Consider the following 21,736-nt stretch of genomic DNA (forward strand, 5'->3'; position numbering starts at 1 on the left):
CGGAATAGGAACCGGTATCCGGAACCGGTATTCAGAACCGGATGGTAATTACTAAAAAAAAAAAGTAAAGTTAGTCTCAGTCTCAAGCAGGAGTCGGGAAGACAGGAACCCAAATCGCCTTTCGTCTGTGACTCTGTAACCCAAATCACCTTTCATCTCCAACTTTCCACTCCAGCTCCTCTCCGTCGCTCCCTCTGGTCTCCAAGTGTGCTCGTGATCCCATTTCCCGGTGAGCTTCTATTCTGCCTCTTCTCCATCACTCTCGTTTCCGACTCTCCACTCCGGCTCCTCTCCGTCGCTCTTGTCTCCGATTCTCCTTCAAGCTCTCTTTCCCGGTAAGATTCTCCTCTGGACTCTCCATCAAATAGCCTCTGTTAGTCTGTATTGTCAAAACCCTAAATCGGCTCTATACTCCATTGTAGCTCCTCTCCGTCGCTCGCCTCTCGTCTCCGACTCTCCGGCTTCGACTCTTCTTGAAGCTCCCTTTCCCGGTGAGATTCTGCCTCCTCTCTTGTCTCCGACTCTCTCTAGACTCCTCTGCTGACCCAGTTGGTTTGATTGAAGGAGTGTTCGTGATCCCATCTACTGGAAATAGAAGTATAAAGTATATGCTTTTGGTTTGTGCAGCCATCGCACAAGACGTTCAGGATCATGAAGAAGCTGGCGAAGAAGATGAGGCAGAACAAGCCAATCCCACACTAGATCCGCATGAGGACCGACAACACCATCAGGTTCGCATCTAAAGACTGAGAAGAATTGGCTGAATCCTCACTTACATAGTGAGGTGAAATTGATTGAAATAAATAGTCGTATACAAGGGTCTAATTATGGAAGCTAGTTCTAGATATGAAAACAATATATATACACGACTAAAATACATAAGTTATAAATAGCAAGCATTGATGGTGATGATTCATGCTAATCTTCTCTATTACTCCCCCGCAAGCCGAACGGGGACTTCGCCACGTGAAGCTTGAAGCGGATGTCAATGAAGCGAGTGGAAGATAAGCCTTTGGTGAGTACATCAGCGAGTTGATCATCGGAGTTAATGAAGTGAATAGAGAGTTGCCTGCTCATGAAGATCTCCCGTACAAAGTGATAGTCAATCTCAATATGCTTGGTCCGAGCGTGAAAAAACTGGATTCGCTGTAAGATATATCGCAGAGATATTGTCACACCAAAGAGTCGGAGGATGACATTGGGAAACTCCAAGTTCCCGAAGGAGAGACTGAAGCCATAAAATTTCAGCGGTGGCATTGGCAAGACTCTTATACTCAGACTCAGTACTCGACCGGGCGACTGTCCTCTGCTTTTTGGAGCTCCAAGAGACGGGATTGGAGCCAAGAAAGACTATGAAACCACTGACAGAGCGACGATCATCAGGGTTACCGGCCCAATCAGCATCAGAAAAGCCATGAATAGATGAGATGGAGCCCGGGCGAATATGAAGACCATAAGTAATTGTACCCTTGAGATAACGGAGGATACGTTTCACTGCCATCCAGTGAGCAGTAGTTGGACAGTGCATAAACTGACATACCTGATTTACTGCATAGGCAATATCAGGTCTAGTGAGGGAGAGATACTGAAGGCTGCCTACCACACTTCTGTAAAGAGAAGGATCTTGAAAGATATCTCCATCATGAAGGGAAAGTCTGGATCCTGAAGGGACTGGAGAGCTAATAGGCTTGCACTCCAGCATAGAAGTGCGAGTAAGAAGATCATGAATATACTTGGACTGTGTCAGATAGAGGCCAGTACCATTAGTTCGAGCCTCCATCCCAAGAAAGTAGTGAAGGGGACCGAGATCCTTCATGGCAAATTCCCGGTGTAAGGCAGTAATTATGGAATCAAAGGGTGCACCTGGAGTTCCCGTCAAGATGATGTCATCAACATAGACGAGAAGATAGACATGATAAGTAGGTCCTCGTAGAATGAACGGTGAGGGATCAGCTTTAGAGTCTGAGAATCCAAGTCGCTGAAGATATGTATTGAGGCGCTGGAACCAGGCCCGGGGGGCTTGTTTGAGCCCATAGAGAGATCGACGGAGTCGACAAACATAATCAGGACGAGAAGCATCTAAGAAGCCAGGAGGTTGAGACATATAGACTTCCTCAGTGAGATGCCCATGAAGAAATGCATTCTTCACATCCAGTTGACGAATTGGCCACTGGGAGGAGACAACAATAGATAGTACTGTTCGAATGGTTACCGGCTTGATGACTGGGCTAAACGTCTCTGAATAGTCAACTCCTTCTCTCTGATTGAAACCCTTTGCCACCAAACGAGCCTTGTAACGATCAATGGTGCCATCGGCTTTCTGTTTGATGCGATAAACCCATTTGCAGCCAACCACATTCTGTGTAGAAGATGGGGGGACAAGATCCCATGTATGATTCTGGAGTAATGCCAGATATTCCTCTTCCATTGCAGCTCGCCAGGTGGAGTGTTTACGAGCTTGTGCAAAAGTTTGAGGTTCCTGCAAAGCAGCGGAAACAGAGAAAGCAGAGGGATGGCGAGATATAGTAAACCGAGGAGGAGGCAGTGTACCATCCTTAGATCGTGTTGTCATCCTGTGAGTATTCTGAGTAACAGGTGCAACATCATTACCCTCAGTAACCTCAGCCGAAACTCCAGACTCAGTGGACTGGTCATGAATCTCAGGAGCAGGAACATAAGACTCAGGAGGGGAAGTGGTAGGACCACTAGACTCATTTAGTGGAAAAGAAACAGATGAGGGAATGGGGATATAGGTAGAAGTAGTGCTAGAGGAGGAGGGAATAGACATACCAGTAGCAAGTGCAGGACCAGAAGAGAACCGACTGTCAACCACCGAGATAGGCTCACCTGTCCTAAAAGGAAAAGAACGCTCATCGAACACAACCTGAGTAGATATGAAGATTCGACCAGTGATAGGATTTAGACATCGATACCCTTGGTAATGATAAGGATACCCAAGGAAGACACAGGGCTGAGATCGAGGTTCTAATTTGTGACGTGTGTAAGGTCGTAAATAAGGATAGCAAAGACACCCAAACACTCGTAAGGTAGAGTAATCAGGGGAACTACCATGAAGCACCTCAAATGGAGATTGAAAATTAAGAGATTTTGTAGGTAATCTATTAATAAGATATACTGCTGTTTCAAAGGCAAAATTCCAGAATTTTGGTGGAATGGAAGAGTGAAAGAGTAATGTGAGTCCCATATCAACAATATGACGGTGTTTACGCTCAGCAGAGCCGTTCTGTTGGGGAACATGAGGACATGAGATACGGTGGAAGATACCATTGTTCTGCAGTTCAGATTGAAAATCTGCAGAGAGGAATTCCTTTGCACCATCTGACTGAAAATACTTGATTCGACGTCCATGGAGGTTCTCAATTTGAAGACGAAATGCTCGAAAAACACTAAGGACATCAGATCGAGATTTAAGGACATAGAACCAAGAGTATTTACTGTAATCATCAAGGAAATGAATGTAATAATGATGACCAGTAGAAGATGTGATTGGTGCAGGACCCCAAATATCGGTATGAATAAGCTCAAAAGGAAAGGTGCTTTTGTGAAGAGTAGATGGAAAAGAATTATTTATTAATTTTCCTTCTTGACAGGCGGAACAAATATGACCAACATGATCATTATTAAGGGAAAAGGAAGTACTTAAGGCACGACGGATTATTGGAAAAGACGAATGTCCCAGGCGTTGATGCCAGAGAACACTGGATCCGGACACAGAAAAATGGGCTTGAGGATGGGTGATATGCCTGTCTCTCGGGTGAAAACAGTAGAGTCCATCTTTAACCGGTCCACGCATAAGCTCCTGGCGTGTATGACGATCCTTCACAATGAAACAATCTGGGTGAAGCTCAAAAAAGCAAGTATTGTCTCTACCGAACTTAGATATGGAAATGAGATTTTTTGAAATATGTGGTGCATAAAGAATATGATTTAAGTGTAAAGGACGTTGAGAGAGTTTAAGACTTGAAGAACCAGAGGCAAGGACTGGAATTGATTTACCATCACCCACGAGAATGTGATCTGAGTGTGAGGTATCATCATGAAAATTGAGATTGGATATGTCAGATGTGACATGGTGTGTTGCCCCTGAGTCCATGTACCAGTCTGAATCATGAATTCCCGGATAGGCACCATGAGTCAGATGAGCCTGTGCTCCAGAAGACTGACAGAATGGAGCGGTGTGTCCTGGACGGTTGCAGATTTGGCAAATAATCGTTGAATTGGGCCGAAACCCAGAATTTCCAAAAGTAGCTGGGCTTCTGGTAGATTGACGGGCTGAATTGGGCCGGCCAGAAGTGAACGGCCCAAAATTACCCTGAGGCCCGAAAGAATTACTGCCCTGAGGCCCGAAAGGACCTGGGCCGAAGGAACCTGGGCCGAAGCGCGGATCTCGGATTGAGCCCGAGTTGAACTGACCCGGATAATTCTGACCCGAGTTCGCCTGCCCGGCCTGAACCAATCTTCTCTGCCCGACTTCTCCCCCAATCTGAAAATTAGGGTTTCCTTCATACGTTCCAGAGAGAAAATCACCCGAGCCTCCTGAGCCTCCCGATCCTCCCGAGCCTCCTTTGCTGACGGAGTTCTTCTTGCCGCCGTAACCCTTCCCGGAGTTCTTCTTGCCGCCATTGCCTCCCTTCCTTCCGTCCGTGTAAAGAGCCTCTATGGGTCCTGCACCGAGCAGACCCGAGAGCGGAGCGCTCGAAGGTGCGGAAATCGTCTGGCTTCCCTGAGCGTAAAGGCAACGCTCTTCGTGGCCGACGAGAAGAGATTGAAGTTCATCGGTGGTGAGGGTAAGCATTCGTTCCGACTGTGCTAAGACTATCGGTTCCCAATCGGGGCCGAGACCTGTGTATATGCGTCGATTAATGTCTGCTGATGTTTTTGGTTTTCCGATTTGCGCATATCGAAGAGCATGCTCTTTTACCGTTCCGATAAATTTAGCCATTGGTTGATTGCCCTTTTTCAGGTCTCGCCACTGTTGGTCGAGAAGATCTTCCTGGGCGGCGGTCTGGGTGAGAAAAGAAGTCGCAAGGGAGGTCCATGCCTCCTGTGATGTCCTGGCAGTGAGAATAGTGACACCGATCTCCTCTGTTACTGCCAACATTACACAGGTAAGTGCAAAATTGTCTCTGGACTCCCACCTGAGATAGTCAGGATTAGCTGCTATGGTGCCTTCAGCTGCTGTGATAGTTTTGTTTGGTGCAATTGCTCGACCTTCAACATGGTCCAGCAATCCATAGGTAGCGAGTAGAGGAGTCATGATACCTTTCCAATAGAGATAGTTTCTGCCATTGAGTTTGACAGGGATAGTAGGAATACTAGAGGGTGTTTGAATGATAACAGATGAGGATGAAGAGGAGATGAGTGAGGAATTATTATCAGCCATAGAGAATGTGAGAAAGAAAAGCTATGGGAAGAATTACAGATTAGGATCAGGAAGGATTATAGAGCAGCACGGGTGTTATCCCGATTTGAGGCTCTGATACCATAAAGACTGAGAAGAATTGGCTGAATCCTCACTTACATAGTGAGGTGAAATTGATTGAAATAAATAGTCGTATACAAGGGTCTAATTATGGAAGCTAGTTCTAGATATGAAAACAATATATATACACGACTAAAATACATAAGTTATAAATAGCAAGCATTGATGGTGATGATTCATGCTAATCTTCTCTATTAGCATCCTTCAATACCTTCCCTTTGTTTACTTTTGATTTTACTATGAAAACTGGAAGAACTGCCCCTGCATTTGAGCTGCTTGCTTTGTAGAGTGCCTTAGATTTTTTCAACGTGGACATTCTATAGATAGAATGTGATATATGTGGATGTGATTAGAATAGCAGAAATGAAATTTCATGGTGAAAGGTCTCGATTTTACTCCACAATTTCGAAAAATTGATGCAAGTGAATTGGTTTTCGAATAGGTGCTATAAAAAGTGCAGTTCGAGTAAGTTGCAAATGGCTTTGAATGATTAGGTATTAGACTGTGATACCGTCCTGTAGAATTCACTCATTTGGTTCGTTGAAGTTCAGGCATTGATGAGAACTTGCAAATGGCTTTGTATGATAAGAAAATGAGTAGCGGTCATTAATTTCTTCATGGAGTACCATATGCACAATTAGGAATCCCCTTTCTTACATGAATCGAGTAAATTTCAAGCCGGAACAAAAAAAAATTATAGGTTCCAACAGGATACCCGGAACCTGTATTATACCACAGGTTCCATGTAGGTTCCGGTTCCATGATTCAACATGGTAGAGTCCGGCTCCAAAATCTTGAAACTGATCTCTTACAGGGTAGGGTCTAGGTATCGTGAAAAAAATAAGGTATCCGAAACCAATCACCCATGGTGCCAATACTAGGTGAAGGTTCTGCCCATAATTCACAGGGTAAGGCCTCACGAGGGCAGCAACCACAAGGTCTTCAAGATGGGAACAACTTCATGAATCATGACCAATAAGGGTGTTCATTATTTTTTTTTTTTGCGTGTACTCTGATATTTAAAAACCCAACTGGCCCTGACTAATCCAGTTCGAGTCATGTCAACTCATTAGGGGATAAAACTCTTTCAATCAAGGATTCATTATCTTATTTTGATATACCGTATTACCAGAGTAATACCTCAATCATGTGAGTCTGGTAACATTCTAATAAGAATTCTCACGTTAAGTTCTTACAACAGTTATGTTCTGGAGCAATTACTTGGGTTCAATGATATATCAACTATCAACTAAGTTAATAACGTACATGTACATGCCCTCAGGCATTTCCAGTAGTTTTGAGGTTGTCATTGGGTTACATCAGATAATTCAAGGAGATTGAATCACCATGAAATTCCGAACTTAATCTCTATACTTCCTGTTGTTATTCCTGCGAACTAGAACCGAGAATTCGATAAAATTGCAGTTTGCTCTGCTCAGTCTTTCCAGGGATCTCAGGTCCAATAACTTGGCACATGAATCCCTCAATTGAGAACTCGGCCATCTCGTCCAGAAAAAGGGAAAAGGATGAACTTTTTTTTTTTGGGGAACTAAAGTTTACAATTTCATGTTTTATACTTAGGCTTTTATGAGAAGTCGAAGCTCATACACACCTTTTATTTTTAGTGGACAACGCGGTGTCGAAGCCCTGCAGACTAGATTAAACTATTTTTGAATAAATTAATCATGAACTTATGCAACTGCTTATACAACTGGATGGCCCGCATCTTGGTGGGGCCTTGGCATTTCTTCTTAAGAGAATTTCGAACTTTATTATGTTGAATTGAAGCTATTAAGTTCCAATACAGAAGATAGCAATAATTCTTGTGAGCTTATGGGTAACTACTCACTGTGCACATGATGAAAATATAAGTAAAATATAGTAATTTCTTCTTCAATTCAATTATAAACTAAAATACACTCCACCGTTGAGATTTTGCTAGATGGCACTTCAGTGATGTTTGTTTACTCCAATTAAGTGCTTAAAGTATTTTTTTAGCACTTAATTAAATTTAGCTTATATGTTTTAAAACAGAAAAAGGGAAATCTAACTTATTGAGTAAAATAAACACTTAATGATAAAACTTACTTATTTTATGACTTAGACAGTCATCAGATCAGACTATTTTTGAATTTGCAGTGCTACCCCTAAGCGTTTTCAAATTTGCAAACTAGTCCCATTCAGTCCACACACTAGAAAAGGTGGGGGGGGGGGGGTGCGGGCTTGGAGAGTGCAAGCGACGATTGGGGGAGGGGGTGGTGGAGCCTCCGAATCCAGCCATTGCCGCCCAAACGAGGTTGTCAATGGCTTCAGAGGTCACAGGTAACCTCGTCAGATCCGGTTGTGACCAAAATTGGAGTGTTAGCAACCTCATCTAGGGCATCGATTCGGGATCGTGACTTCCACCGTCCAAAATCTCCCTCTCTCTCTCTCTCTTCTGGGGAGATTTGGATCAATGGAGGCCCCAGTTCCGAACACCATCACTCCAGACAAGGTCACTAGCAACCCACTAACCTCGAAAATAACATTGTCGAGGGCAGTGGTGGCTGGAATAAGAGCTATCACAACCCCCTATGTCTCATCTGGTTGTGACTTGCTTCTCTTATTTTCAGCTTTTTTTAATTTTAGAAATAAGTGCTTAAGAAAATAAGTTAATATTGTTCGGGAGAGAAAAAGCTTAATTACTTTTGTATTCATAAAATCTTGATAGTTATTTACTTCTGACGCATAACTTTTGTATTCACAAAAAAAGACGCACAACTTTTGTTTTTAAGCTTTTGCTCCTTTTATATATATTTTTTCATTTCAGTAGATAATAGACAAAAAAAAAAACTACAGATTGCAAAGAAAGGGAGAGGGGCTGTGAGCCCAGCTCCTGCCATCATGGCTCCAATGAGGTCACCGGGAATCTTATCTTGGGCAGTGGTGGCCAGAGACACCATAGTCGAGATTCAGCTCTCTCTCTCTCTCTCTCTCTCTCTCTCTCTCTCTCTCTCTCTCTGATCAGTAAGATATCTAAGCAGTAGTAGGGGTTCCATAATCGACCCCCATTGACGAAGGAGATTGTTGATGATCCTAGATGCCTCCGATGGCCTTCTAAGGGACAGTGACCAATGATGGAGCTCCCACCAATTCAAAGGAAATTTCAGATTGTGATGGCTCCGATACTGAACATTACGAGGTTGTTGGCGGCCTGTGTGCTCGTTAAGATGACCTTCTACGTGCGGCGGATGGTGACGGAGCCACCACCCCACCCCTTTCCTGTTTAAAAGGTTTTCTAATTAGCTAAACGATTAAGGAAAAAATTAAAGTAGGTTTTGAGTTCATCAATGATTATGATGTTTTTCTTAACTTAAATTAGTCAGTCTTTGTGGGTAATTAAATAAACTGAATTAAATTAATGCTGAAAATTAAATAAATGAGAAGAATTTTCCGAGGAATAGTTGATAGAATAATTGGAAGAAGGGAATAAGTTCAGTGAAAATGAGACCAATAGATGTATGCATTTGGTCCCAAGGTCAGCTTAATATGTATATGTTTCGACGCTTAAAACTCAAGCAAAGTGACCAATTAGAGTGTCTCAGAATTCTTGCTTTTGGGAGAAGACGGAATCCATTCGCAAAAGAATATAATCCCCTTTTCTTCTTCCCTGTAAAAAATGATTTTCTCTAATTAGATTATAATTATCGTTGTTATTATTGTTATCATATTATTATATTCCAAGAAATTCTATTAATTTCTTCTCATTTGTGCCAAGAAGAAGCTCCAAAATGAAGCTTCTCAATTTGGGTCTTTTCTTCCGTGTATATTTTGGGAATTTTCTATCGCTGATAGAAAGCGAATCATGAAAACCAACGTCATATCGGATTCCTATGGATGTAATGATGACCCTGTTAAAAGGAAACATTGCAAGAATCATTCTATGTGCCATAGGATTATGCTCCAGAAATGTTCCTCTCGTGAGTTAATCCGTATGGTAATTTTCAGGGCATAATTGACTCAACCTGGAATCCGTCAACAACCAAGATTAAACTCTTAATATTGTAATACGAAGGTAATAATATACAAAAAGCTACAGATCCGAAGAGGCTCAGCCGCATATTGACGCTTAATCGTTCAACTGAGGCATGAACCACCAAGGGGAGAAGAGCTAGCCATCACCTCTTCTGAATCACCAATCGACGGTTGCTTCAGCTGATCGGCTGATTCTTCGGTCGATCGACTGAGGCTATTTTGGGTCGCCATATGCATTTTCAAGGCGATGCTACTCATTTTTAACCCTATAAGTATAGGCCCTAAGCCCAGCTATTTTGGAGAGAAGGTTGATGAGGTTCGAGTCTAACAACCTAAGCTCGAGCCCAAAGGGTATTCGTGTGGGTCCATAGGCCCATGATTTCTCTTACTAGAATGATTGAGGGTGCGTTTGTTTTCGGAACAATGTACAATGTTCAACTCAACTTAACTCCACTTATCTTCAATTCAACATCACAATCATTACTTTTTTTATTTTTTAAATATTTTTAACCATTCAATTTAATTTTTAATATTAAATTCTCTCAACTATTCATTACTTTTTCACAATTCAACAACACAATCATTACTTAATCATTATTTTCTATCAATTATTTATTACTTTTTCACACTTTTTCTCATAATTCAACAATACAATCATTACAAACCAATTAAAACCAAAACTCAATTCAACTCAACTCTCAATCCAAATACACTCTGAGTGACTGAATCACTCAGAAAGAGTATAATTGTTTTCCAAATATCTTAACAAAAAGATCTCCAAAATATACAATAAATCCAAGTAATTCCTAATATCTCAGAGAATATCTCTCCACGTCCCTCTCCAAAATGCCGAGTTTGTTATTTAGATTTAATGCATTATTACGCTCTGAATATAGACTCTGACTTAAGTGTCAAGTTTGTTATTTAGGTTTAATGCACTATTACGCTCTAAATATAGACTCTGACTTAAATATCAAGTTTGTTATTTAGGTTTAATGCTGTATTACGCTCTAAATATAGACTCTGACTTAAGCATTAGAGGGGGAAATTGAGGAACACACTCGATGTCTCTTTACGCGGGTCCGAGGAGGAGTTTGATCGTGAAGCTTGAAGACGTGAACACCATCAAGGCTTAAGATCCAGATCTAGACTCTATCAAATGCAAATCCAAATAACTCCTGAGAAAAAGAGAGCAATCCTAGTGATGGAAAGAGCCCGTCAGCGACTTCTATCAGGGGTTGGGTGGTTGGTGTAAGGGTGGCAATATGTGTCGTATCGTATTTAAACGTGTCGTGTCTAAACGGGTTCGTGTCAACTAAATCCGAACACGACACATTTAATAAACGTGTCAAGATTTTCAAATACGAACACGACAAGATTAATTACGGGTTGACACGAATACGACACGTCTAACCCGTTTAACTAAATATGTATACTTGCATACACAATATGACATTATTACTTTTAGATACATATTATACCTACATGATATGACACTATTAACTTTAATTACATGTTACTACACAATTGACATGATAAAAGCACTATAGCAGGTTATTTATGTAAACAAATTTGGATGATTTTAGTGTACTTTCTTCTATAAATTAATACAATATGTGAAATAAATTTATTAACACGATAACACATAAATATAAACTGATCTAACCGTGTCTAAACGGGTTATAAGGTCCGAACCCATTTAATCACATTTATTTATCGTGTCTAAACGGATTTGATCGGTTTAGACACGAAACACATTTAGCCTTAACCTAAACCTGCTTAATTCCGTGTCGCATCCATGTCGTGTTATCATATTGTGTCAAATACTGCCGGCTATGGGATGCCCTAAGATGCTGACTACGGTTGTTGTTTCATTGTTAAACTTGTCATTTTATTGTCTCATTTTTTTTTTGGCTAAGTTGCACTGGTGGTCTAAAAAGTTTTACAAATGTTTCAATATGGTACAAATTTTTTTTTGCTACTTGATAGTACAAAATGTTTCAAAGTTGTTTCAATATAGTACAAATTGTCATCTCGCCATTGACGTCGTCAAGCTGACGCTGATTGCGCAAAACCATTTTTTGTGGGACGTTACATGATGGTGCAAAATGTTTTAAAGTTGTAACTTAATAGTACAAAATGTTTTACATAAGTTATATGATGGTGCAAAATTTACAGTCTTGTAAAGGACGTCTTGACGGCGTTAATGGCGAGATGACGATTTGTACTATACTGAAACAACTTTAAAACATTTTGTACCATCAAGTAGCAAAAAAAAACTTTTTGTATCATATTGAAATATTTGTAAAACTTTTTAGATCACTAGTATAATTTACCTTAGAAATTCTTCTCTAATGAAACCAGCTCATTTCCGCCATAAGGAGAAAATTATTCTAAGAAATAGGTCGATCTAGATAGGATTCAAATCATCTGTGCGGAAAAAGAAAATCATCAATGGTTGTTAATCCAAAATAAGGCCTGTTGTTATGAGTCTCGTTAATCAAGTATCGTGTTAGTAAGGCCGGATTATTTCTATAAGCCATTGAATTCTTTTTAGCACAATCCAAATCGTTAAATAGTCGATGCAGTGAGACTTAATTAATATAATCCCATAAAAGAGACCTCATTATTTATTTTTACGCGTGGCATTGACTAGACTTTATACCGTGTAAAAGATCCAAGTAAGCCTCGAGTTCTGTTCTTATTTACTCTCCTCTTTTACTCCCATTTATGTCCTTTCATCATTAATTACTTTCTTTTTCCTTTTCCTTTCGGGTGAAATTTCATTAGTTATTAATTAATATCTGACGCTTCCCCCGTCGGTATCCTCGTGAAAAGTTAGTATACATAATTGGAGAATCTTTCCCTACAGAATAGAGTATATACGTATATATACACATACATAAAGAGCTAATATCATCATATCTAAAAATTTAATTAGTCTCAACTTATTCAGTTCGAGTGGGATTGACTCCGTAAAAATAAAACTCTTCTAATAAATTTTTTTTTCTAATTATAAGGTTCAAACTATACCTTTATTAATTGAAATAAGCATGAGATCACTCAAATCAACTAACTCTAAAAAAACTAATTAATTGAATACCCATAAAGTATTATCACTAGTTATTCAAGTGTTTCAACTTCTGTTCAATTTAATTAAGGTTTTAAATTTGAGTTTTATGAATGAAAATACTAGGCGAGTTTTATCTCGACTTGTCAGAGTTATATTGCGTTTGATTTCTAAATAAAATTTTAAAATCAGATTTTGATTTTAAAAAAGAATAATATAAATGTGACTCACCATTTGACTTTGTATGAATTATTTTATTTTATTATAAAAAAAGAGTGATATAAATAGAGTCCATCTTTTGACTTTGTATAAATTATTTTATTTTATTGTTGATAGAATTAAATTAAAGTAGAATTTTAAAATTCTACTTTGAAATCAAACGAGTCATTAATCACTGTGTATTGAGTTTTCGAATATGTAATTCGACGTGGAAAATGCCCATAAAGTAGAGGAGGATGAGAGAGAGACAGAGAATAATAATATATTTGAAGAAAATTGGGAAGTGACAGCCCAACTGGGCTTCTCCCCCCCCCCCCCCCCCCCCCCCCCCATTTATTTATACAGAGAGGAGAGGGGTGATATCCTTGAAGTGAAAGAGATTCTCTCTCTCTCTGTGTCTCTTCTGTGTCTGTGAAATATATAATGCGCGTGTCTTGTTTCTGGGTTCTTGAATATAAGATCAGTTCATTGAAGAGCCCAATCCGGTAGCTGATTGCCGGAGGAACCCGACTTAGGATTTTGTTTTGAGAGCAGGGCAGGGCAAGAACAGAGCAGGCGCCAGGATGTTGGAGGGAAAAGCAGTGATGGAGGACACAGACATGCCGCTGAAGATGCAGCTCCAAGCCATGTCATCTGCCTCTCAAGCTCTGGATCTCTATGATATCTTTGACTACAGGTCCATTGCTGCACACATCAAGAAGGTCTGCCTCGCCCAACCTCTGCATCTCCAGCTGTGATTTTGTTATTAATGTTGTTTATTTATTTATTTTTCTTTTTCCGGGGAATTTTGTTGCAGGAATTTGACAAGATATATGGAGGGGGATGGCAATGCGTGGTGGGTTCAAAATTCGGGTGCTTCTTCACTCACTCGGAGGGGACATTCATCTACTTCTCAGTGGAGACCCTCAAGTTCCTCATCTTCAAAGGGGCTTCTTCCTAATCTTAGCTCTGCCGCAAGTTAGGGCAAAGCTTTGTCCATGGTGGGTGACGATGTATTTGGAGCAGGCAGGGCAACATCTCCCCCCCCCCCCCCAAAAAAAAAAAAAAGTGCATCCACCTTTTACTTTTTCCCTCTCCCATTTTCTTTTCTTGTATATGCTTTAAAATCGAAGAAGACAGAAAAACTGAGGGAGAAGGTGGGGGAGGTAGGGACATATGGGTCACTTTTGGACTTTCATCATGTCTTAAAATATTATCAAGCAAATAGATGTATATAGTAAGAAAGCAAAGCCTTCTTCCCAGACTCTGAAAGGGCCAATCCAACTCGGCCCGCCATCTTTCTATAAAAATGATGAGCTTCGATTGTCAGTTGTAACATTCTCTTACAAACCTCTTCATGATCTCTGTCCTTTTGTTCTCGTCGCTGAGTAAACAATCTATTCATTACGATTGTCAGGAAATTATGGAATTATAGAACAGTTTGCATGAGAAAGCGCATACAACTCTCTTAGATGGCAAGTCGGAATTAAGCTGATAACTCCAGCACAATATGTGAACTGAGAGAGAATGTCATACTAACAATGGGGATTATATCCCATCAAATAATCTTATTTTCCCAATGAAGATTCAGGGGTAGCATCGACATGAGGCTCCAGTCGCAGTCTATCTTGACTGGACAATCAATTATCAGACAACTGGAGTAAGGAGCGGTTTGTTAAGAAAATGAGCTTCAAGGTTTCCAATCACAAGATCCGCCATCACCTGCCGGGTCTCCACTGTCCCGCTTCCAACATGGGGCAGAAGAACGACATTCTCAAGCCCAAAGAGCTCCTCAGGCACCTCAGGCTCCTTCTCAAACACATCAAGCCCAGCTCCCCCTAGTCTTCTCTCCAACAGAGCCGAGACAAGCTCCGACTCATCCACGTGCGGGCCCCTTCCGATGTTAATCAGGATGCCCTTAGGGCCCAGGGCATCAATGACCTCCCGATTGATGATGTGGCGCGTTTCCTCTGTTAGAGGACATGCTACAATGAGGATGTGGCAGTTGGAGGCTAACTCGATGAGGCTTGGGTAGTATTTATAGTTGCAATCTGTTTTCTCTCTTCTGGAGTAGTAGCTGATCGGGCAGTTGAATGCCTCAGCCCTCTTGGCAACAGCTGTGCCGATCCTACCCAACCCAATAATCCCGACCGTCTTTCCGCTGAACTGCGAAAGAAAATAAAGGATAAACATGTAATTACACTTTTGGAATCTATTTCGAATTAATTGTATAGTCCTGACTTAATCTGATCAGACACAATGAGAGAGCTGGCATATAAAATTTGCAACGTCTAAGCTGTTCATAGTCTGCAAGGGACACGGCGACCTCATTATACATTTCTGTCATAGCAAATGTGGACAAAAATCAAGCTTGAGGTATAAAAGAAACCAATTTTACTCCACATAAAATTGGACATTGTTGAGAATGGTGGTGGACCATGTCATGAACATTTCCTCTCATACCAAGATTTATTCAATATTTCCAAGCCATAAAATCTAGCCTAATCAAAACGATTGAAGCTTACTCCAATATCTATAGGAGGATCCTCAAGCACAACAGCATGCAGACTAATCAGAGAAGAAGCAAGAATGGTATTCAGAAGTTTTAAAAACACGAGATTGTTTCAAAAGTAAGTGGTTAATCTTCATGTATTCAGGGGCTAAGGCCCAATGTAGCAAAATATGAAAGAAATTACTAGTGACAACATTCTTTAGTATATCGATAAACACGAAGAAGCCAATACATGCATAAAGTTTATATGTTATGGACTATTAGGTTGTGCTTCTCCCACTGATTAAAGGAAAAGAGAGCAAACTTTGGAGTCACTGACTCAAACATGAATGAGCAATGTAGAAGGACTTCTAAATCAAACACCACCCTGAGGAATGTAAAATTACGGGCAATTGGAACTCGGAAGAACATCATATTGATCTATATAAAGTTTACTCAGCATGGACGAAACAAATGCAAGAGAATCTGAATGTGACCAACTACCTACATGTGTAATCAAAGATCGACTAAATTATAAATGTCTATGTCCAATCACAGTAAGGCAGTCATCAAAGCTGAATCCCACAATAGCGAACCTCAATGTCATTAGACCAGCATATGTTCTCTATATAGCCATGCAAAGCAGTCCGTTCTGATCTTTGAAGCATCAAAAATGCATATAATAACAGTTCTTGGATAGAAAAATCTAAGGCTGCTCCTGAAACACGCGACACCATCTAATAAGAACCCGAAACGGAGTAAATGCAGCCAAATGCTGCAGACAATGTTGAACAAATCTAAAGATACTGCCCCATATGATCCAAACCAGCCGAACACGTGAAGATGAAAACCCGTCAAGCCACCATAGGTGAAAGATTCACTTCCAGAACCAATTTAATCGGCAATGACAAACAATTCGGTAATAAACCAAACAGAGGCAATAGCAGTTAATCCGAGCAAGCAAGCACAGAAATCACAACCAAACCTTAGTGGTGAGCTTGTAGTCGCCCTTCTTCCACTTCCCACTCCTCACATATCGGTCGCTCTCGCAAATCCGCCTAAGGACGGCCAAGCACAGCCCGATCGCCAAGTCCGCCACATCATCGGTGAGCACGTCGGGCGTGTTCGTAACCCTAATCCCCTTCTCCTTGCACTTGGCCAAGTCAACCTTGTCCAAACCCACACTGAAGCTGGAGACGATCTCGAGCTTGGGGAGTGCGTCGACGAGCTCCGCGTCCGCGCCGGCCGACGCGTTCCCCACCACGGCACGGATCGAGGCCGAGTGCTCTTTCAGGAACTGGGCCTTCTGAGGGAACTGCCAGAACCTGAAGAGCTTGAACCGCTTCTCGAGCTCCTGCTCGAGGTACGCCGACATCGGGCAGGCCATGAGGACGCCTATCGACTCCATCGCCGATGGGGCTAAGCCGTCGATGGTCGACCGGCAGCCGAATGAATGACTGAATCAACGGATGGGGGCGGTCTGTGCGGAGGAGAAGGTCCGGTTTGATTGGAAGGCTTCCGGCTTTTGTGGTGGGGAAGTGTTCGGAAGGAATCGGAGCGCTACCAGACGAAGCGATACTGACAAAACAACGGAAGCAGAGGAAAACACAGAGGAAGGGAAATTACGTTTCAGTCCCTAAACTATGGAGACATTGGATGTTTGCCCCAAAATCTTCTTTATTTGGAAGATTTACCCCCTCAACATAGTCACCCGATAATCTCCCGTCCCATTAAATTTTCATTTAAGGTTAACGTAATCATATGACTTGAGAATTAAACAAGGAAAGTTAACATAATCTTAAAAAATAATTAAGAATTTGAAAAAGAATAATAATAATATGCGGGAAGAAAAAAAAGAAGAAAGTTAAAACGTGAAATTGACTGGAAAAAGAAAAAAGGTTGAAACGTGAAACAAGGGGGTCGGGGCATGAGCTCTAGCTGCCATCGAGCAACCATCTTGTCTGGCCACTGTATCATCATCGAAGGATAGAGTTGAAGATGGTGGGCGGGGCAAGGAAACATGATCCATACGGTTGTAGTGGCCATACACGACAAGAGAGTGAAAAACTTGGATCCAGGGATGGAGCCACATGGTGTCGAGGAGGAGCAATTGCTAGCCCCACCACCAAGTTTAGCTTGCATTTGATTTTCGAGTTGGATAATGATTCAATTTAACTTGATTTTATGCAATGATTACAAGTGTTAATAGATATATTGATGTGTGAGAATATATATGTGAAAGTATATGAAAATTTTATTATTAAAAAATTGATATGCATATATAGATGTGAAAGTAGATAGTGAATTTATTGTTTAAAATTGATTGGATAAATAATTAGAAAAACGTATGTGAAAAAATTTATTATTAAATTCAAAAAAATAAAAAAAAATAATCATTGTATTGTTGAATTGAATGTAAAATAAAGTTGAGTTAAGTAAGATTATAATTGGAAAAACAAACAAAGCCTTAGCTTGCGTTTGGTTTTCGAGTTGGATCATGATCAAATTTAACTTGATTTTGTATAATGATTACAAGTATTGGTAAATATTTGGATAAGTGAGAGTATATATAGGTACACATATATTGATGTGAAAGGTATATGAGAAATTTATTATTAAAAAATTGATTATGAAAATGGTTAGGTACATGTACGAGTGAAATATTATTATTAAATGTAAAAAAAATAAAACTGTAGTTATGATATTGAATTTGGGAATGAATAGAATTAAGTTGAATAGAGTAAAATTTTTTATTAAAAACCAAAACAAAGCCATTCTCTCTATGATTTTACCATACATATTGTAATTTTTAAAAACTGCCCCGACATTGTCCTCCGTAAAATATAACTCTCCCTATCTCTTTTATTATTCAATTTTGCCCCTCCATTGTGAATATTTCACGCGCGCCACATATTGTAGTTCCTTATTTTGCTCCTATTAAAAGAAAATTCTCGCACCATTCCCACTTAGATCTGATTTCTAATTTGTTTTTCCGGTAGAAGATGTGATTTCTATTTTAACCAACTAATAATGAAAATGATTACTGTTATTATTTTGAGCATCACGGGAAGTATATTTAGATTTGTTCCTAGCTGCTGTTGCCTCCTCTCCTCGTCCTTCATCCTGAAAAACTCCTAACATGTGCCGGTTGCCTCCGCCATGGACGTTGGACAACGAAGGAGTACTGAACAGCGTCTAGCTGCTACCATGGCCCCCTAGCTGCTACCTTTATGCCCTTTTTAGTTTAATATCTTCTTTAAGAAAATTGCATTTTTATCCTCATTTCTCTGTCCAAGTTGACTCTTATGCTAGTTCAAGTGCCAGAATGAAACTACGGGGCAAGAAAAGTGACAAGAAAAGTTTATGGGCCCAATGAAGCAAAGGAGAAAAATTTAATATCCAAAATGCCATTTCACCAAATTGAAATAGAGCAAACATGAATTGGAGAACATCCACATCTCTTACAATATGCGAGATAGCATTATGAAAAAATTACCCTACGACTCCTAAATTATTCGGGAAGGGAAGATTTGTCTGTTCAACTAATTGTTGGAAGTATTTGCATCCTCGATTACAATCCGGTGAAAGTGTACTCCTCTAATTAATGGTTCGGTCAAAATTGATGGAAATTTTTTTAAAAAATTATCCTTTGAAAATCGTTTGGGAATTAAAGTATAATGAAATTACGATGATATAAACAAATAATAATCAATCCAAAAGGTTGCCTCCCGTGAACATAACATGAAAGACTTGTAATGACGAAAGTCCATGATTGAACAATTTGCGTCATTATCGTTCAAGCAAAAAAGATTGAGACATAAACCTATTTTTTAGCCATCATTTAAATTAGGATTAATTACCTAAAAAAACCTACATTCGCACATTTTATTAATTCTAGAGTGAAATTTTTTTCTTGACATAAAAATACACAAATCAACATTAGCTCACTTCAACTTGCCATTAATTTAAATGGAAATTGCTGGCCATCATCCTTTGGTCGGGATAGCCAGTGATATCGGTGGTCGCTGGCAACCTTATAAGAGCAATGGTGGTCTCCGGTGATACCCTCATCGTTCGATATTTTTTTTTTTTAGAAAAAGCAAACTCGAGAAAGGAAGGATGAGGGGGACGGTGGTGGGAGCCTGATCAGCAGCCACTATCCCCAATCGGGGTAGCCATTAATCTTTTTTTTTTTTCTGATGGAGGGTGGCCGGGAGGTGTAGGTGCCTCCTTTAACACCCCACCGATCAAAAAAAGTTGACATTGTGCTAATTTTTTCTTTGGTATCGGTCTTAGTAATGTTCCAAAATAATGGAAGTCATTGTAGCTGATCAATTTATAGTCCTGAAGGTATCATACTTAGTGTTTAACAGTATTTGTCTCGATATATGTATTTATATATATATATATATATATATGTATATGTACTGCTTCAAATAATTTTCACGAATATAAATTTTGTGTTTTTACTCAAATTTTTCTTTTTATGACAAAAAAATTATTTGCGCCATCTGGTGGACTGCATGGTCCAAACCATAGTTGTAATTAATGGCATAACACTTATTTGTCGCTACTGATGCGCATCATGGTTCACACCATAATTTGTCCGCTTGAAAAGAGAGGAGGGGAATGTACTTTTAATAATGTACTAGTGGCATCACCCTAATTTACCCCAAATGAAAATTAAGATAATTTACCCAAAAATACAAATCTCCCTTAAAATCTCAGTTTTGGTCCCAAATTCATTTCTTAACAAAACAAAAATTACATGTTTTTATTTTGTCTCTAAAAGGTCCATATCACATAGGCCTTTGGTTTTGTACGAGGACACGTATCGACACCTGGTCAAAGGAACATGAGATGGGGATGGGAAATGGGATAGAGGATGGGAATCCGCCAAGACCTAAGCAAAGACTCAGAAAACGTAAGTGGCAAGATCTATTGAAAGGATGCGTGTGTATATATATATATGTGTGTGTGTGTGTGTGTGTATTTGACTTGTTGATAAGTTAAATGCCACATGATCTTTTGTAAAATTTATTTTGGAGTCAGGAAGGAAATTAACAAGAAATATAAAAAGTAATGCACTGGAAAATAAAAAAAGTTTAGGGCATATTTACTTTTAGAAAATTCAATCCCATTTTTCATCTCTATTTTTTTTCTCCTCTTCTAAGATTATTTGTCCATAGAAAAATATAATAATATGTTTATTAATGTTAAATTAGAAAATTTTCTAATATGAGAATAATTGGAGTAATCACCATAAAAAAGGTGATATAAAATAAATTTATAAATAGAAAAGAGGAAACCTATTAATTAGAATATAAAAAAGGAAATAATGGGCAAATAAAAAACTGGAGAACTAAAATTCATGTTGGGAGAGCTTTACCCCTTAGTGGGCGGACTCGGCTCGACTGGATTAGTTGAAGCCTAATTGGGTTTTCAGTTACCATAGTTCATAAAAAAAATTTTTAAAAAAAGAGGTTCTCTAATCTAAATATAATTTAGAACAATGGAGAACAAAATTTTCTTTGGAAAATTGTTTCAATTCAATATAAGTAAATATATCCTTTGTAGTTTTCCCATTTTTACAAAATTTTCCTAGAAAATTAAGAATTTTGCAAAAATAAAAATGCCCTAAACATGTTTTCATTTTTCTCGGAAATTACCTTCCGTTAATGCCCCACTATTAATTTTTTTTCCGTGTATTTGTATACATGGACTATCTATTTGCTTATGTGGACCGTTTGTGGACCCATTTCTTTAAACATCACATTCTTACCCTCAAATCGAGATTTTCTTCTGTTTTTTTTAAAGCCCCCGACCATCTTCATGGCATTCGCCAGGGGTGTGGCTTCATCGGTGGTCACCACCCGCAAGTTGAGGTCGACGGCACCTCCTAAGGGAGGGTTGTGGTGCGAAGGGTTGGTTATGACTCAAAATTTGAGCAAATAAACAAATCAAGGAAAACAAGATGAATCACTAGTGGCAGCTCCTTTCAGAGACAAAATAAAAACATGCGATTTAACAAACCCTTATTATGTTATATTGATACATTTTAGAGTAGACTACCACTGTCGCCCTCCACTTATTCATTAGCAACCGTTTTTGCCACTGACATATTTTTGCCACCAATTAACCCCGAACGTTGATATTCTGTCTAACATTTATACCTTTATGTGACGGAAAAGTGACGGAAAACATAACGCCGTCCATGAATTTTTCGCTACGGAGGTTAACAGAATGGTATAAATATTAGACGGAATGCCAACATTTTGGGCTAATTGGTGGCAAAAATATGTCAGGGGCAAAAATGGTTACTAATGAATAAATTAAGGGTGATAGTGGTAGTCCACTCTACATTTTATTCACAATATTATTGCCTCATTCAAGTTCCATAAGTAACAATCCATGTTTAAATACTTTATAATTGGATTGTTACTTATGGAACTTAAATGAG

At 39.5% G+C, this 21,736-nt stretch overlaps 2 protein-coding genes across 2 annotated transcripts; one reads left to right on the forward strand and one right to left on the reverse strand.

The window, feature by feature from the left end:
- Positions 1 to 13,136: 13,136 nt before the first annotated feature.
- Positions 13,137 to 14,026, forward strand: LOC116200669 (dynein light chain 1, cytoplasmic-like). The gene is made up of 2 exons (XM_031531508.1): positions 13,137 to 13,507; positions 13,603 to 14,026. Exons 1-2 carry the CDS (start codon positions 13,370 to 13,372, stop codon positions 13,744 to 13,746), a joined length of 282 nt encoding a protein of 93 aa, XP_031387368.1. The 5' UTR covers positions 13,137 to 13,369; the 3' UTR covers positions 13,747 to 14,026.
- A 199-nt stretch (positions 14,027 to 14,225) lies between these two features.
- On the reverse strand, positions 14,226 to 16,840 carry LOC116200668 (hydroxyphenylpyruvate reductase). Its single transcript, XM_031531507.1, has 2 exons — positions 16,262 to 16,840; positions 14,226 to 14,951 (listed from the first exon to the last, which is right to left on the reverse strand). The coding sequence occupies exons 1-2, from the start codon at positions 16,682 to 16,684 to the stop codon at positions 14,433 to 14,435; spliced, it is 942 nt and encodes a 313-aa protein (XP_031387367.1). The 5' UTR covers positions 16,685 to 16,840; the 3' UTR covers positions 14,226 to 14,432.
- Positions 16,841 to 21,736: the final 4,896 nt, after the last annotated feature.

Source organism: Punica granatum, chromosome 3 (assembly GCF_007655135.1).
Source record: "Punica granatum isolate Tunisia-2019 chromosome 3, ASM765513v2, whole genome shotgun sequence".
Taxonomy (NCBI): Eukaryota; Viridiplantae; Streptophyta; class Magnoliopsida; order Myrtales; family Lythraceae; genus Punica; species Punica granatum.

What these genes read in the sequence shown, in the direction of transcription:
- LOC116200669 (XM_031531508.1), top strand. Translation starts at nt 13,370, where the DNA reads ATGTTGGAGGGAAAAGCAGTGATGGAGGACACAGACATGCCGCTGAAG. An exon ending in TTGCTGCACACATCAAGAAG is followed by an intron (nt 13,508 to 13,602) that starts GTCTGCCTCGCC and finishes ATTTTGTTGCAG; the next exon opens with GAATTTGACAAGATATATGG.
- LOC116200668 (XM_031531507.1), bottom strand. Translation starts at nt 16,684, where the DNA reads ATGGAGTCGATAGGCGTCCTCATGGCCTGCCCGATGTCGGCGTACCTC. An exon ending in ACTACAAGCTCACCACTAAG is followed by an intron (nt 14,952 to 16,261) that starts GTTTGGTTGTGA and finishes TTTCTTTCGCAG; the next exon opens with TTCAGCGGAAAGACGGTCGG.